Here is a 16,941-nt window from a genome sequence, read left to right as displayed (position 1 = left end):
GAGATGCATCAGGAGTGGCCATTGGTCAGTTTGTGTTTTACTCATCAGAACATTTTAATTGATGGGACTTTTGATCTGGATCTTTAAGAACATCTTTTCAGTTTTCTAAATCTAGAGACAGACAGGTTGGATATATTCTTGAAGAGAGGGAGGGCCGGCTCCCACGTGGAAGCAAGTGTTTAAAGGGGGGCCTGTATTATAAAGTAGAAGAGAATTGAATACCCAGCCTCTTGAAGAAAGAGGAGTCAGTGTGTTCTCTGTTAACGATGTTTTCTTTCCTTATTTAATGCTTCGCCATGGAGCTCTGATTTCCTCAGAGCTGGGGAGATTGTGATGGCCAACTGCGTGGTCCTTAGTTGTTCCACAAGCCATTGTCATCCAAATTCAACTCAGCCCCAGTTCTTTCAGTGTGGTTTCTTTGGGGAGTTTTGGCTGGACTTCACATAGTTCATGAATACTTAACTGTTCCATCTGGTCTGCAAACGTGTCATGGGAAGATGGATTTTCTTAGTGTACGAAGTATTTGGTTCGTCTCTCCTCAGGGTGTATAAATGGACTTTCTATCTGCCTTGTACTTCTCGGAGGAGGGACAAGGACACGTCAGCTCTGCTTGCTCTCTGTATTCCCAGGCTGTTGCTTCTGAGTCTCAAGGCCATTGCTTAGGAGCCAGGGCTTTTCAGATATCATCAGCTTCAATTCTGGCTCCTCCTCTAACCTTCCCAATTTGTGTGGCAAGAGAATGTAACGTAGTCTACCCAGAAGACTCTGAATAATCTTTGTAATGTGTCCTAGAGAATGTGTTTCTAAAAACATTATTCATGCAGAGGGATCTTAAATCCAGACTCAGTGCAAACACTAGGAAGGCCGAATCTTCAGGATTCTGATGAAGGAGTTTTCTTTTGTCCCTCTCCCACCGCTCCCCTCCCTCTTTATTTTAACATCTCCTCTTTTTTTATAGTTAATAAGCTACCTTATCTATGTTAAATGCCTGCTAAATTAAATCTGGATTTTTATTTACTTACACATCTTTATGGTTACTTAGGCTTATAAAGGTATAATATATCTTTTTTATTAGGCATACACGAACATACCTACATTTCCAAACCTCTTTACTTATTAAGAATTCTTGGATGGTAGAACAGCAGATGGGATTGTATTCTCTCACTAGGCTTACTAAAATAATTGTTGGGCATTCGTTTTGAAAGTCAGGAGGTTTGAATCTTGTTGAACTGACCACAAACCTTCAGCTCTTATTTAAGAATATTTAGTCACATTCCCCCCAAATTTGTGTATTTTATTCAGGCCAGCTTCAAAATGAGCCCTTGACTTAGAGGTTCTTAATATGAAATTCAGCCTAAGGGAGCTGCTGATTTCTTACTGTTCCTTTAGCAGGGGAAAGAAAATAATGGCCTCATTTTTGACATAATTATTGGCTTTGTTCAGGAAGGGCTGAGATCCTGCAAGTACACCTGGATGGTATGGCACCTTAATTATTAGTTCATTAGTTTTGTATTCAAGGACATTTTGTGGAAATACCAAAAAAAAAAAATTCTAAAAGCTTCCATGTTTAATGTATAATATAAATAATACCATGAGATAACTTCTCAGAAGAGATCGTTGAAACTTGGAACACAGACTGATTCCTTCCCTTGAATTTTTGAGACCCGTGGGGGATTAGCATTCTACTGCTACTGCCTTTTCCAGTTGGAATGGAGCGACTCCCACTAAAATCTGTACTGATTGCTCTTGGTAACTTTTCTATGCCATGTGAGAACATATATGCTTTAAATTAAAAATCCTCAAAAGGCTTGTCATTCTGTTCAAGTGACTGTGAGTACATTTTCTTTCCCCGATTGAGAAAAAAAAGGAGCATGCTCTGTTAGCACAGCCTCCACATTAAAAGCCAGCATAAAACTGTCTTGCTCACCTTGTCAAGTACCTCCTTAGCTCTTAGTAGTCACTAAAGGAATGAGCCTGTAAGTGCATGATGCTTGCTATTTTTGTAATGTACTCTATTTGCGCTTATGTTTTGGAGATGTCTTCTTTTTCACTATATTGATTCTCATGCTCTAACGTTGTCTCTCCTGTCTACCAGGCCTCCCCCTTGTCTACCTTAGAACTAGGAGTACAGCCAGTCTGACTAACCTAGAGCACCAGATCTATGCTAGAGGTACAGTATAGCCAAGCGAGGGCTTGCTTTATTTTCCTGTTTTAAGAACTGCCTTGTACATCGATTTTCTGTGAATATGGGACCTGAATGGGGGTATACCCACTTGTGAATACTTCGCTTTAGTAACAGGAGAGATCATTTCCAGCTAATGGACGAAGTGGCATCTTATATCAGAAGGAAGTGATGTGCTGATTCTCATTCTATCTCTTCCATCTGCTTTAACCCTTAGTGGAAATGGAATCAACTTCCCAGTGAATGATGCAGAAGCATCCAGTGTCAGTTAGAGGTGATGTCTCACACTGAAAAGCAAATGAATGGAAGAAAACCATCCTCCATCAAGCAGTGCTACAAGTCTTTATTTATAGAATACTCAGTGAATGTTATTCTTATGGTAATGCAAGGGGCTTGTGGAATAGGAGCTATAAAGATCAGGAATAGAGCTAAGAAAAAAATTTCTGGTAAATAATTGCTTAGACACAAATCTTTTCTTTAGAAATGAATTGAGGTTCTTAGGAGGTAGAAAGAGAATGTTCTTTGTTTGTATCTCTGATCCTTTAAGGTTCCTTGACTGGTAAGTAAATACGAGAGGAAAACATCATAAACATCAAGGAATTAGAATCCCAAGATGTTCAGTTCTTCATTTGTTTGAAGGAGTGCAGTTTAATTTGAATGATTTATGCTTATGCTTGGCTAACACCACCAGATCCTGGGTCATGGTCTATTTTGTAAAAAGGGCCTTTTGAGCTTCCTCTACTAGGAGTTCAGAACAAGGATATTAATGTGTGGGGGTAGTAGTATGGTTTTTTTCTGAAAGGTTTTACCAGGATGGGTGTTCGTGGGGAGGAGGGCTCACGAGGCCCAGGATCCATGGATTTATATTTCTCAGGTTTTCTGTATCTGTTATTTCATCTTTCAGGCTAAGCAAAGCATCATTCCTTTTTAGCACGGGAACAGGAGCTCAGAGAAACTAAGTAACTTGCCTCCATTCACATGACTGGCTAGTAGCGGACCTGGGACTTTAATCTATTTCTCATGATTTACAAGCCAGGTCCTTTCTGATAAGCTGAGCTGCCTACATAGTGTAAGAACCCGCACTGTTTATAATGGCCACATTGCCCTGGGGAGCAAATCCGCAGGGGCAGACGTTTCCTCAGGTGGAGCCATTTAAGCTGAACTTGGACATGAGGAGCTTGGTGTTCTTTCAGCCTATGAACCAATTAGGTCTGGTCACTAGAGGAGGTTTTCTGAGGCCACCAGGGAATACTGTTCTCTTTGGTGGACTTGGGGAGTTCTTTTTTTTTTAAGTTGTTTTAAAAATTATTAATTAATTAATTTATTTTTGACTATATTGGGTCTTCGTTGTTGTGTGTGGGCTTTTCTCTAGTTGCGGCGAGCAGGGGCTACTCTTTGTTGCAGTGCGCGGGCTTCTCACTGCAGTGGCTTCTCTTGTTGCGGAGCACGGGCTCTAGGCGCAGGGGCTTCAGTAGTTGTGGCATGCGGGCTCAGTAGTTGTGGCTCACAGGCTCAGCAGTTGCGGCACACGGGCTTAGTTGCTCCGTGGCATGTGGGATCTTCCCGGACCAGGGCTCGAACCCACGTCCCCTGCGTTGGCAGGTGGATTCTTAACCACTGCGCCACCAGGGAAGTCCAGACTTGGGGATTTTGTTCTCTGGTGCTGTGCCCAAGGCAAGTACACAGTTGATTTGGACCCTGGTGTGGAAGATGTCAGATCTGTCCCCTGGTGTTGAGTTTGGATTTGTGAGCACTCCGTGTATTTTTATCCTCAGAGAGGCAGGTTGCTGAGGTCTCTGCTGGTATGTGTAATCCACACAAGAAGCTTGGGGACCTTAGCCGTGTGCCTACCCAGGCTACTTAATTCCAAAGCAATACACTCGTGAATATCTTTCTATGGATTCCTAGCACTTTATTCTGTGTTACGATGTGATCAAAGCCGTGTGCCACCTGTTCTTCTTAAATCTAATCTGCAAATGGAAACTTTGAGTCTGGCTCACAGTGGGATATGAAAGCACATCTGGCTTCTTTTCCTCCTGGGCCCTTTATCTCCTGTAATAAAGCAGAGCAGCTCTTGCTTAGGGAGAGGGAAGTGCCTTTCAAGGTGCCACAGTGAGCAGCACTGTTTACCCTGCTGACAGCTCTTAAATTTTTTACTCCCCCTCTGCTCTTGTCCGCAGCCTCACAGCTACTCCTTAATTTTCAACTTGATGAACACTAATTTTTTTTTTTTAAAGCAAACCTTGGAAACTAAGTGAGGCCATTGGGGTGAGAAATGGGCATATTCTAGGCAGAAATTATCTTTATATGTATCTGGGGTGTCTGTAAAAGCTAACCACAAAATTGTGGGAACACGCTGGAGACTACTCATTCACTTAGACACCCCTGAGCTGTTGTTCTTACCAAAACAGAACTCGCCTTAACCTGAAGTGGCTTGTTGTGCAGTGTTCAGAGCACTAACTTCTGAAAACTTTAGAAGCTACAAAGGGAAAACAAAAATGTCATTACTTTTTAAAAGACATGACGCTGACTTATGATATTGCCCTGTGCTGTTCTCGAGAAGTGGGAGAGGCAGGCCCTGGTGCAATTTGCCTTCTTCATTTCACTGGCAGGAAACATGCGGTCCTGGAAGACGAATTGAATTTTGCTGTAGTGTTCTCAGTTGGAGATTGCAGTCACCTCTAGATGTCATTTTCTCCACAGCTGCAGACCATTTGGGTCCCGGTCTTTCTCGGGCAGTCTTTATGCTTTAAAGCCAGACACACAGTGAGACTGGGCCTCGCCCTTTTCTGTTGGTGGGGCATGTGGTGGTGTTGAGCACATCAGCCAGGAGGCTCCCGGCACTGGGTTGCTGCTTCCTTTGTGGTTCCTGCTGCCACCTCCCTCTTTCTTTGTGTGGCCAGTAGAGAAAATGCAGACCCTGGAAGGAGCCGGGGGCCTCTGTGGCGGGCGGGTCCCCGGGCAGCCCCCTGGGCAGCCCGGGCACCGGAGAGCCTTCCTCAGCCTCCCCTCTGACTGCTTGCAGTGTTTAGAGTCAGGTCACACTCTCCCTAGAATTTGATTACTTACAGTCTTGTATTGATCAGTGTTTCTTTCCAGTTTCCCTGATGAGAAGCTGTTTTGTGAAGGAAATCATATTTTGCGCTCCTCTTGTAGTCTCCGTAGTCCCTGCCTGATAGCAGATGGTGGTGATACCTGTGTAAAAAAAAAATGAGCTAAAAATTTTATTTAAATAGCTTTGGGGCAGTGTATTTTTGATCTTCCAGGGAGGAAAACCCACAACTCTTCATATAAGAGAATAGGAAAGAATGTTTCCATTTTGTTACAATAGGCATAATGTGACTCACGTGTAACTCTCACATAAAAGGAGGCTTCCTTAAAGTACCAGTGTTCTGGACAGAGTGATACAAGTACACATGATCTGTCTTGCCACAATTTAGGTTGTCCATTTAGACTGTATTTCTTGGGAGTAGTGGGGATCCATTTCCCTTTCTTTCCTGATGCCAGCCGTATTAGGTCTGATGCCCTTTTCTGAGATGAGGCCCGTAAGAGTTGTGGGAGAATTGTGGGGTGAGAGTCGTGACACATCACAGTCAGTTGTCGGGGGGACCGAGTCATCTCGTAGCAGGCGGCAGAATACTTGGAGACATCCCACTTGGCCTGTCAACACACCTGTGGTGGTTCCTTTTTTTCCTCTCCACCTTCAGCTCCTTTGCACAGAGGCAATTTTGGGCACTGTCTCCAGGTATGGGGAGGGTGTCTGCCGCACGGGCCAGGGCACATGCTGACGGCCTTCTGTTTGCTCACAGCAGAGATGAAGGCCCCAAAGCGCCGGCAGCCATTCGTCCCTTTTGCTCTGAGGAATCACACGGGCTGCACTTTGTGGTTTGCCACCCTGACTACCACGCCCACCAGGTAAGGAGCACTGAATCTGTCACCTAGAGCCATCTCTGCCACCAAAGGCTCCTGTGTACCAGCCCAGCAGAGTAAGGTGGGGCCTCCCTGAGGCTCTTGGGATTGATTGTATTTGAATCAATAGCTTGCTGTCTTGCTGAGGTCTACGTTGGAGGTTCTGGTTCTGTGTAGAGTCTGTAGTCAGAGAAGCAGGTCTTGAGTCTGAAGCATCCAAATTGTGATCTTGATCCTGGTATCCATTTGTTTTTAAAGTAAAAGTTGAGCAAATTAAGGATGTGAAACAAAAGTCATTCCACCCTTTCTCGTCGGCCCCCATTCTACTCCCCCTTTTAAAACAAGCTGTATATGGTTATTAAGCCAAATGTTTTGCCCATTTTTCTTCCACAAGGGCTTGAAAACACCTCTCATATCCCCTCCCCCCCACCCCGAATTATCTTCCAAACCTGAAACGCACTTGAGTCCAGATGGAACTGGGTGGAGTTAGGAGAACAAATGAGAGTCTACCTAAGCCAAGTGAGAACGTTCTCTTACAACTTTCTGCCTGCTTAGACCTTGGCTCAACTTGCCAAATGCAGTCTGATCTTTCCAGTTTAGGTAATAAAGTGTATGAAATGAGTAACAGAATCAGCTGATTTGAGACCATACTTCTCCCACCTCCACCACGTATGAGAATGCTCTAGAGGAGACATCTTTGTTTTTTAAAAACAATTCAGGTCTGTTAAATTCTAGATAGTCACTTAAAATACTACTGTTAAAAGTCATGACTAGTTTACATCACCCTCGGTGTACCAGACTCTGCTGCTGGTGGCAGGTGACTGTGCAGTGATAGCTTTTAGCTGTTTCTAAAGTTTCGGTCATGAAGTTTTGATCGATCATGAAGATAACTTGAGTTACTGACCTTTTAGGTCCTCTTTTACAGCCAGGTTATGCGGCGTTATGTCTGTGAGTTGCGTTCTAGGAGGGTTTCTGCTTCCAGCCCTGAGCTGTGTGAGAGGGAGGTGGAGAGAAAGGGGGACTAGCTGGTATTGTCTGATTTCGTTCTAGGGCTGCACTGTCTCACAGCGGGAGTCCAGGGGTGGTTCCAGAAGGGAATGGAACATTTCTTGACGATGCTCACAATGTTAGCGAGTGGCGGGAAGTCCTCACGGGTGAAGAGATTCCCTTTGAATTTGAAGCAAGAGGAAAGCTAAGGCACAGGTAAAGCATGGTTTACTCTTTGCCTCAAAAAAAAGAAAAAAGTAAGTGTCTCTAGTGTTTTGCCTTTTCACTTTCCTTTGTCAATGCCTTTAATGTTTTATTTTTAAAAGGTATTTAGGAAATCAGTGTTTCCTTTTAAAAAATATAATGACCATCTTGGAAATACACTTCTTTCCATTAATCATCCCTTTATTTGACATGTGAGGTGATAACTGGTGTGTTCCTTGTAACTAATTCGGTTGAAGCCTAGACAGATCATAACCCTCCAGTTCATTGCATGATGGAGTGGCGACATGGTATTATTAAAAGGTTATCAGAGCATGTTGATTTCAGTTTTAAGATACACATATGTCACAACACTTTTAGCAGGCAGATGGTTTCAGGAAGCAGAGCCAATAATGATAAGATACTCTGATTCTAAGGAGGAGAGAATAACTCACCTAGGGAGACTGCTCACTGATGCACTCAAAATCGCCAGCCAGAGGACGAGAATAAATGTGAAAACGTTGTGTCTAGTTACCGAGAGATCATAAAATATGTAGTAGAATGTTCTTTTATATGCACACATTTTTAAGTGGAAGGGCTGTCCAGTGGATAACGAATAGGTTAAGATTTTAGTGTTTGAGCCTCATTATCTCAAATTTAAGAGATTGGCTTCAGCCTTCTGTGGTCACATGCGTTCATGGTGCTCTAATTCTTTGTGTGGAAACCTGCTCCTCAAATACTTCTTCCTTCTGTATAGCTCTGCATCGGCGCACATTACTCCCTAGCGGCACGAGTTCTGAACTTGGGGGCCTCCAGTGATTTTCAGCAAAAAAATAGTTTAAAAAAAAAATCACTGTGCTGGGCACATGTACCTGGAAGCCACATTAGAATTTCCAGGGATGAGTGGTGAGCATTTTTCTGTTCTGCAAGGTTCCTGGAGAAGCTAAATTATAGAACTGTTCACTGTATTTCTTAATAAGCACTGCCTCTGTTGTATCAGAAGGGGTTTGGCCTTTTTGTCATTTCTGTTTTAGTTTCTATGTTTTGTAACCCATTTCAAGTCCCACCTGCCTGCTTGAATTCATCGAAATAACTGCCTTCTCTGGTGTTTTCCCCTTTGGCATTCTGTCCCCCACGCCCTACCTCCCTCCCCACTTTCCTTCCTGTCAGCCTCAAATCCACTTCCCTATTTCAGGCTTCTGGCTTGAATTAGGCAAAATCTAAAAATAGAATTAAATGTGCAGTTCCCTCCTGTTCCTCCTGTCCTGCCCACTGCCTTCTGCAGTTTCAGCTGTGCACTTCAGCCTGGAAACTCTGCGGGCTCCGTCTCTCGTTACCGTGTCTGTACTCTTGTAGGACCAAAGCCCAACGACTGAGTGTGGTTCTGAGAGAAGCAGGAGATTCCACAAAAGAACCAAGGAGAAAATGTCATTTTAGGCATTTCCAAGAGTATGGTTGTGTGATTAAATTGCTAGCACAGCATTTCTGCTACCCCACTGAACCACTTGTAGCTGATGTCATTTCATAAAGTTTGAGGTAGGGGTCGGTGGGGGACAGACCTGACTGAGCTAGTTCACAGGATTCACGTGGTTTGTATAAAGGGAGGGCAGATGCCACTCTTGCTCAGGCTTTATAGATCTTGCAGCTTTGTTTTAAGTGTGAGACTCAGCTAAAATATCCTCTTGATTTCCCTTGCATTAGGTAATCACCGAAAGGTTTATTTAGACAACTGGGTCTTTATGTCATTATATAGTAAATCTGATTTCAGGCTCTGCTTCTGCTTCTCTTCCCTGGCTAGGATTGTGCTTAATGTCTTTTTCTGTGTTCTGCCTGACAGACACACCCATGACCTCCGGATCCATCAACTGCAAGTGAGAGTGAACGGCTGGGAGCAAGTGAGCCCAGTGTCAGTGGACAAAGTCGGCACCTTTTTCCGATACGCTGCGCCAGATAAGAATTCCTCTTCCTCTACGGTGCGCGGCTGTGGAAAGCGTGTTCAGTGGCAGGATTGTGCCCTAGCCACACCCCCTTAAAGCCAGACCATCAGACAGGCCTGTAGTAGCCTTGCTCTAGTGACATTTTCTTGTTCTTCATTTTTCCTAGCCCAGGAGGAATACCCAAGATTATTTGGGTCAGTCATAGGCATTGGTAATCACTATGTAGATAAGCCAGCCAATGGTTAGTTTTAGTAGAGAAACAAGATCTAAGATTGACACGAACACATATTATCCAACCTGTGTAGATCCATTTTATACTCACCCGGGCCAACCGGCAATTTGCGAGTTTGCCAAATATATTGGCTTTATTTCACATACTGTTATGCTTCCTTTATACACTGTCTTCTTTACGCTTTTATAATGCTGCTCCTTGATCCTTCTAGCTCCGTGTCTCCAAATTCTCCTCTCCGGCATAAAGATCGATGTCCACTGTTGTTTATTTTCTGGTCATGCATCCTCTCACACACCCTTGCCCTGATTTTACCCCAGCCTATAGTTCTAGGGGTTGGAGGGCCAGCCTTGGGGAATGTGGCATCCCTGACTAGAATGTGCAGGCAGAGGCTGACATCCTAGCTGATATGACCACCACGGGTGCTCTTGCCGGATACTCGTGGGGTGTACTTCATGGGGTAACTGTGCTCAGTTTTGAGTAGCCAGTGATGAATAGGAAAGCACAGATTTGCAGAGATATTGTAGCCTTCCTCATGCTTGCTGCTTCATGAAATATATTCTTGGAGGACACTGTTCTTTTCATTGTTCTTCTCTTGTGCCCCAAGTTTCTTAGAAAAAGAAACTTTCTTTCAAAGTTACTTTTCTGCCTAAGTTCATGTCCAGTAATAAAAGGACTAATTCCCCCCCGGAGATACCTTTCTATTTTATTGATGCATTCTGGAGAAATTTTGTATATCCTGAATGGTTGTAAAATGAATATTGCTGTTCCCATTTTTTCCAAGATGTTTTCTTTTCATAGTAGAACATACTTTACCTAAGAGTATTTATAAAACCACCTTTTCAAGCAACTTATATTGTCATTGAATTTAACGATGCCTGTTATCTTAGGTCTGTACTGAATCTCTGACTTTTGGAATCTTTCTTAGATTGGTAGCCCAAGCAGTAGGACAAATATTATCCATCCCCAGGTTTATGTGAGTATGATTTTCCTGTGTCACTGCGTTTACACACATAGTTCTTGATGACCACTGGACCTTTTTCCTTTTCTATTAATGATTTCCTTCCTTTTACAAGAACTTGCAAGAAAATGTTTTCACCTAACTTAGTATGTGAGACTGAATATTACAGGGAAGGAGAACAAAAGGCAAATGTTTTAGTCCAAGGTCTCCTTTTCTCTCCAAGTTAAATATAAATTAACCTTTGTATGGCTATACATATTTTATAGGTTTTGGCCCAAAGGTCATGAAAATAACTAAGAATGAAAAACAGATTTTTTCTTCCCTCATCTGATTTTTGAAACATCACCACAGGATGACATTAAAATGCTTTTTTGAGGTTTTTGCCTATAATTTCTTTTCCCTTACTAAATTTCCCTTACTAAATTTCTTTTCCCTTACTAAAACTTACTTTAGTAAGTTTTAAAATGTGAAATTTCAGATAAGCATAGAGGCAACAAGATCAAGATTTAAAACAACTGTTATTGGGCCTTGGCTCTCCTGGGGCTTTACTGGGATGGGTCACTGGAAGCTTTGGTGATGATTGTGTCCCTCTAATAACACCCTAGAAGACTGTACTTTGCCTTTTCATTAGGACTTTCTAGAAACCTTGGTTCAAAACATGGAGCTTGTCATTTGATTGTTTATTAGGTTGGTTTTCACATACTGTTTGCTTTAATGAAAACAACTGGCAGTATGGAAAGCTTGGATGTAGTGTCATTTGTTTCTCCCATCAACAAGCGCTATCAGTATGTTCTGGATACACAGAATAATAGCTTTAGAAACCTTCTCTTTGCTATGCCTAATGTGGAATTTTATACTTAAAAAGATTGCTACATTCCTGGCACATGGTAGCAGTACAAAATGTGTTTTGAATATGTGAATGAACATACGCAAAAAGAAAGTAGTGGCTGCATCCAGCCAAGACCATAAATAAATGATTTCCCTCCATTATCTTGAGTTTCTTGGTGTTCAGAAAAAGAGTGATTACTGAACCGAACTTAGAAAATTATTGTGAAGAAGAAGTTTGTTTTTAAAATTCTTTGATATACAAATGTTGGTTTTCTTATAGACGTGTCAACAAATAGTGTATGGGCATATCGAGTAAATTTTATGACATTTAGGAAAAAAAGTTATTTTTCCTGTGAAAGGCATACCAGTACAAATAACTCTTTAGAATTGGCTGTTACTGTAGTGAGTATTAAGAGGGTATTCACTCCTATTAAAGTGGAGTGGTTTTAGGGCTTAATGACTCATTTCACTGAAGAGCTATAGTAATAATAAGATGCTTTAGATGTAGGCATTCTGGTCGGTATTATTGTATTTTGTGTGTTTTTCAAAAGCACAGCTAAACTCTTTATTACTTTTCTCTTTTTCACAGTTCTCTTCACTCCCACCTGTCCGGGTCGTCTTTGCAGTGACCATGGAAGGCAGTGCTCGGAAAGTGATCACTGTCCGATCAGCCCTCATTGTGAAGAACAGACTGGAGACGCCAATGGAACTAAGACTGGACAGCCCATCAGCTCCAGACAGTAAGTTTTGACATTGTCCTTCTTTTACCCTAGATGGACTTTGGGGTGGGCAACCACTCCTGAAACTGCTAACCCGTGTTTCTCTGGCAGAGCCTGTGGTCCTTCCTGCCATCATGCCAGGTGATTCATTTGCCGTGCCTTTACACCTCACTTCTTGGCGGCTGCAGGCCCGGCCCAAAGGACTGGGTGTGTTTTTCTGTAAGGCTCCTATTCACTGGACCAATGTAGTGAAGACTACAGAGGTTAGTAGCAGCAAACGAGAGTGCCACTCTATGGATGCGGAAAAAAGCCGATTCTTCAGGTATGTGTGGCACAGCAGTGACATGTATATTTTGCCATGTTTTTCTTCATTCTTTCTCTAAGGACCCTTAGTGATTCAGTCGTGCTTATTTAAAGCCCTAAAGTTGTTATTCCTTAAGTTCTTTTATTCCGTAAGTGTTAGGTTCGTACGAATTCATGGGTTAACCGTGGGCGGGAGCGTGGCAGTTACTTATCTAATATTTATGGAAGAAACAGTCACAAACCCACTACTCACACATATACGATTAGAAACTGGTGTGTCTGCATCAGCATAAAGAGAAGACACGTAGGGAGGGAAGAAAAAACAATGACCAGTTCTCATTCCTAAATTGGGAAGCAAAATCCTGGGGGTTGGGAGTTTTTCAAATGACTCAAAGGAATTTGGGTGAAGGTTCATGTACCTAGTGCTGACTTCTCATGGGGACTCTGACAAAATTATATTGTCATTTAGACTCCTGTCTCCTCTTCTGAAGAGTGCAAGTAATATGTTACTAAATTCATATGTTAGAAAAAATACTGGATTGTGATTGTTAGATCCTTCTAAACTTAGACTTTAAACTTATTTAGATTAGAGATGATCAGCTTTAGTTTCCTTTATAGCAAAAACAGGCATCCACTTAGTTAAACTCACAGAGGAGTAGAAGAAGACTGTAAAGAATTCCACTGTACCCTTTATTGAGATTTGCCAATTGTTGACAGACTAAAGGGAGAAACAGATAAATACACAGACAAAACCGGTGACTTTAACACTTCCCTGTCAGTAATTTATAAAACAAACCAACAAAAACAATAAACACATAAGCGAATTTGAACAGTGCTGTCAACCAGCTTGTCACAGTGGGCATTTATAAAGCACTGTAACCAACAATTCCAGATTGCACATTCATTTCAAGTATGTGTGGAACATTCATCAGGAGAGACCATCTACTGGGCCATAAGATCAATAAATATTAAAGAATTGAAACCCTACACAATGTATTTCATCATTATAATAGTATTAAACTAGAAAACAAAACAATAAGATGCTTACAAAACCCCCAAATACTTGAAAATTAAACAATACATTTCGAAACAACCCATGGTCAAAAAGACATCACAAAGGAAATATTTCAAAGTGAATAATAATAAAAACTGGACATATTAAAATGTAGGAGTTGCAGCAAAAGCAGTTCTAAAGGGAAATGTATAGCTTTTAATGCTCGCATTAGAAAATAAGGAAGATGTAAAATCACTGATGTAAACTTCTACCTTAAGGTAGAAGAATAAATTAAACACAAAGAAATAGGAAGAGAAAAAGAAAATAAGTATGGAAATCAATGAAGTAGAAAACAAACAGTAGGAAAAATCAACAATGTCAAAACTGGCTTTTTGAAAGGATTCATAAATTTGATAAACCTCTAATAAGACCAATCATGAAAAGCGAGAAGACACAAATTAGCGTATAAGGAATGAAAAATGGAGAATTATTATAGATCCTGCAGATATTAAAAGGATTAAAAGGAGATGTATGAACAATTTTATACAAATAAATTCCACACCGGAATGACAAATTTCTTGAAAAACACAGATTACCAAAAGTAATACAAAGAAGAAACAAAAAATCCAAATGGCCCCAATATCTATTAAAGAAATTTAATTTATAATAAAATATCTTCACTCAAAGGACATTCTAGGACCATATAACTTCATTAGTGAATTCTACCAGATGTTTAAGGAGAAAATCATACCAGCTTTTTGCAGACGCTTTCAGAAAGTAGGGGAGGAGGGAATAGTTCTGACTCATTTTATGAGGCCAGCATATCCGTGATGCCAAAACTGATACAATTATTATCAAAAAAAGAAAGCTACAAACCAGTATTCCCCCACGAAGAGATGCAAAAATTCTTGACAAAATACTACCAAATAGCTTCCAGCAAGTGTGGTTTATCCCAGTTAAGATTAGCTTAACATTTGAAAATTAATAAATTTTTTTTAAAAAAAAGCATGAGACCTAATAATTTATCAAGATTTTAGGATTCAAGATCAACCTATAGAAATCAATAATTATATGCTATATTCTAGCCATGAACAATTGAAAAATGTGATTTAAAAACACAGTTTACAATACTACCAAAAAAAATTTAATTATTCAGGAATCAGTCTAAGGAATGATGTACCAGTCTTTTACCCTAAAAATTACAAAACATTGCTGAGTGATATTAAAGAAAACCTAATAACTAAGTGGAAAGATATAACCAAGTTCACAGATTGGAAGACTCAAGCATTGTTAGGATTTCCATTGTCGCTAAATTGATCTGGAGATACCACCCAATTGGTTATCAACAGGATAATGAATTTTTAAAAAATGGTATATTCACACATTGGCATATGAAATACTGATGCATACAACAGCAAAAAAAAAAACCCAGACACAAAGAGCTGTACATATTGTATCATTCCATTTATATGCAGTTCAGGAACAGGCACAACTAATTTATAATGATAAATCAGAAAGTGGTTGCTTGAATGATGGGAGAGGATATTGATTGGAAAGGGATATGAGGGAACTTTCTGGAGTGAGAGAAATATTCTCTAATTGGTTTTGGGTGATGGTTATAGAGGTGTCTGTAATTGTCAGAATTCATCAGACAGAACATTTAAAATCTGTACGTTTTATTGTCATTTGATTATGCCTTAGTGAATGTGTTTGGATTGAAAACTGCAAATATCTTACTAAATTATTGTGCCATTTTAATGTAATCCTGTCTCATACTTAGCTAAGGAGAAAAAAATTCAAGCTCTTCATTCAAGCTGATGACTTTTACACCGTTTTGTCGTCATAGGTTTTGTGTGGCCATAAAGAAAGAGAATTATCCAGATTACATGCCCTCCAACATATTTTCTGACAGTGCAAAACAGATTTTCAGACAGCCTGGGCATACCATATATCTCCTGCCAACAGTGGTAATCTGCAACTTGCTACCTTGTGAACTTGATTTTTATGTTAAAGGAATGCCCATTAATGGGACACTGAAACCTGGCAAAGAGGTGGCTCTCCACACAGCTGATACCTCCCAGAACATTGAACTGGGTAAGGATTTAATCAAATAATTATCTGTAATAATTCTGTGAACGTGTGGGTGGATATTTTGTGACTATTTGGGAAAGTTTTAGAGAAATTGTAGCACATATAATACCTCAATAAGCCAGCTCAAAGGATTTATGCAGTTAAAAAAAGAAAAGCAAAACTTCTAATATAGAAAATCATCGAAACAAAAAACCCGAACAAAACTAAAAGATTTACAGAGCAAGCACTCAACATAGCCTTTTTTTTTTTAAAATAAATTTATTTATTTATATTTTTGGCTGCGTTGGGTCTTCGCTGCTGCGCACACGGGCTTTCTCTAGTTATGGCGATTGGGGGCCACTCCTTGTTGCGGTGCGTGGGCTTCTCATTGCGGTGGCCTCTCCCGCGGCAGAGCACAGGATCTAGGTACGCAGCCTTCAGTAGCTGTGGCATGAGAGCCCAGTAGTTGTGGCTTGTGGGCTCCAGAGCGCAGGCTCAGCAGTTGTGGCGCACAGGCCCAGTTGCTCCGTGGCATGTGGGATCCTCTTGGTCCAGGGCTCAAACCCTTGTCCCCTGCATTGGCAGGCGGATTCTTAATCACTGCACCACCAGGGAAGCCCCAACACAGCCTTTTTTCTTAATGTTGCTCACTTGATGTGTGAGTAAAGGAAGTCATTTCAACTTTTCAAACGGTGCTTTTTACCAGCTACAGAATGAGCAAAATCATGTCTCTTCTCTTTACACGAAAGGGAAAAACGTTAGGTAAGCATGTACTGTGTACTTCAGGCAGTATGTCAAATACCTTCATATACTTGATCTTATATAATCCTTACAGCAATAGTTATTTGTCCCATTTTACTGACAAAGACATTGAGGTTTAGAATAGTTAATGTATCAAGAAATTTCATTTCATGAATGAAGTCAAGGGAGGGGGTCATTATCATATTTGTAGCACTTGTAGCAACAAGGTACTTCTGGATTTGGGACAGGAAGTAAGTTTTCTTTAAGGCTGTTGTAGGCATGTTGAAGTAATAAGGACTTAGATATTTACCTTTTCACAGTTTTGTGATTTCATAATATCATCTCATTTGATCTTCACAACAATGGATGTTTCAGGAAGAGGGACAGCTGTTTTCCCCATTTTACTGATGGGGATCCTGAAACTCACTGAACTTCAGCAATGTGTCCCCCAGTGATAAGCTTACATTTTTGAATATGTAAATCCTTGAGCTTAATTTAGAAAAGAAAAATAGTGCAATTCTAGTTGTCTGTTTTAAAGAAAATAGGTCTTTGTCCTGACATTTATTATTTCTTCAACAAATATTTCTTGAGCCCCTGTATGGAATGGGAATGTCCTGCCCCCACCCCCCTCATCACTGCGTGCACACCAAGCACTCCTCATCTTGACACTCATGCTCCCTGTGGATCGTCACTTTTAATAAGAAGCCCGAGAAGTAGATACTGTTATTATCCCCATTTGGCAGATGGACACAGCAAGGTTAAATGGCTTGCCACACATCACGCAGCTGTGAGGACAGACAGGGAATTTGAAGCCAGGCGGGGAGGCTGCAGAAAACCTTAACTCTTACTCTCTACTTGCCTTTACTGGGTTTCAGGCACC

General features: G+C 41.0%; 1 protein-coding gene across 11 annotated transcripts in view; it reads left to right on the top strand.

Moving 5' to 3' along the window:
• VPS13D (vacuolar protein sorting 13 homolog D) overlaps positions 1 to 16,941 on the top strand; it is a 244,422-nt gene that overhangs the window by 88,231 nt on the left and 139,250 nt on the right. For 9 of the 11 annotated variants that reach the window (XR_003003764.1, XR_003003763.1, XM_024749924.1 and 6 more), the window contains 7 exons: positions 5,992 to 6,097; positions 7,142 to 7,294; positions 9,117 to 9,252; positions 10,374 to 10,421; positions 11,824 to 11,974; positions 12,065 to 12,275; positions 15,097 to 15,344. Coding sequence is in view for 9 of the 11 variants with exons in the window: in XM_024749924.1 (XP_024605692.1) it covers positions 5,992 to 6,097; positions 7,142 to 7,294; positions 9,117 to 9,252; positions 10,374 to 10,421; positions 11,824 to 11,974; positions 12,065 to 12,275; positions 15,097 to 15,344 (1,053 nt within the window). In the remaining 2 variants the exon portion in view is untranslated. The remainder of the gene's footprint in view (positions 1 to 5,991; positions 6,098 to 7,141; positions 7,295 to 9,116; positions 9,253 to 10,373; positions 10,422 to 11,823; positions 11,975 to 12,064; positions 12,276 to 15,096; positions 15,345 to 16,941) is intronic. The other 2 variants (XM_024749922.1, XM_024749923.1) reach the window with 2 other exon arrangements.

Source organism: Neophocaena asiaeorientalis, unplaced genomic scaffold (assembly GCF_003031525.2).
Source record: "Neophocaena asiaeorientalis asiaeorientalis breed wild unplaced genomic scaffold, Neophocaena_asiaeorientalis_V1.1 scaffold275, whole genome shotgun sequence".
Taxonomy (NCBI): domain Eukaryota; kingdom Metazoa; phylum Chordata; class Mammalia; order Artiodactyla; family Phocoenidae; genus Neophocaena; species Neophocaena asiaeorientalis.
The sequence above is the reverse complement of the archived record's forward strand: the minus strand, read 5'-3'. Positions and strand labels throughout refer to the sequence as shown.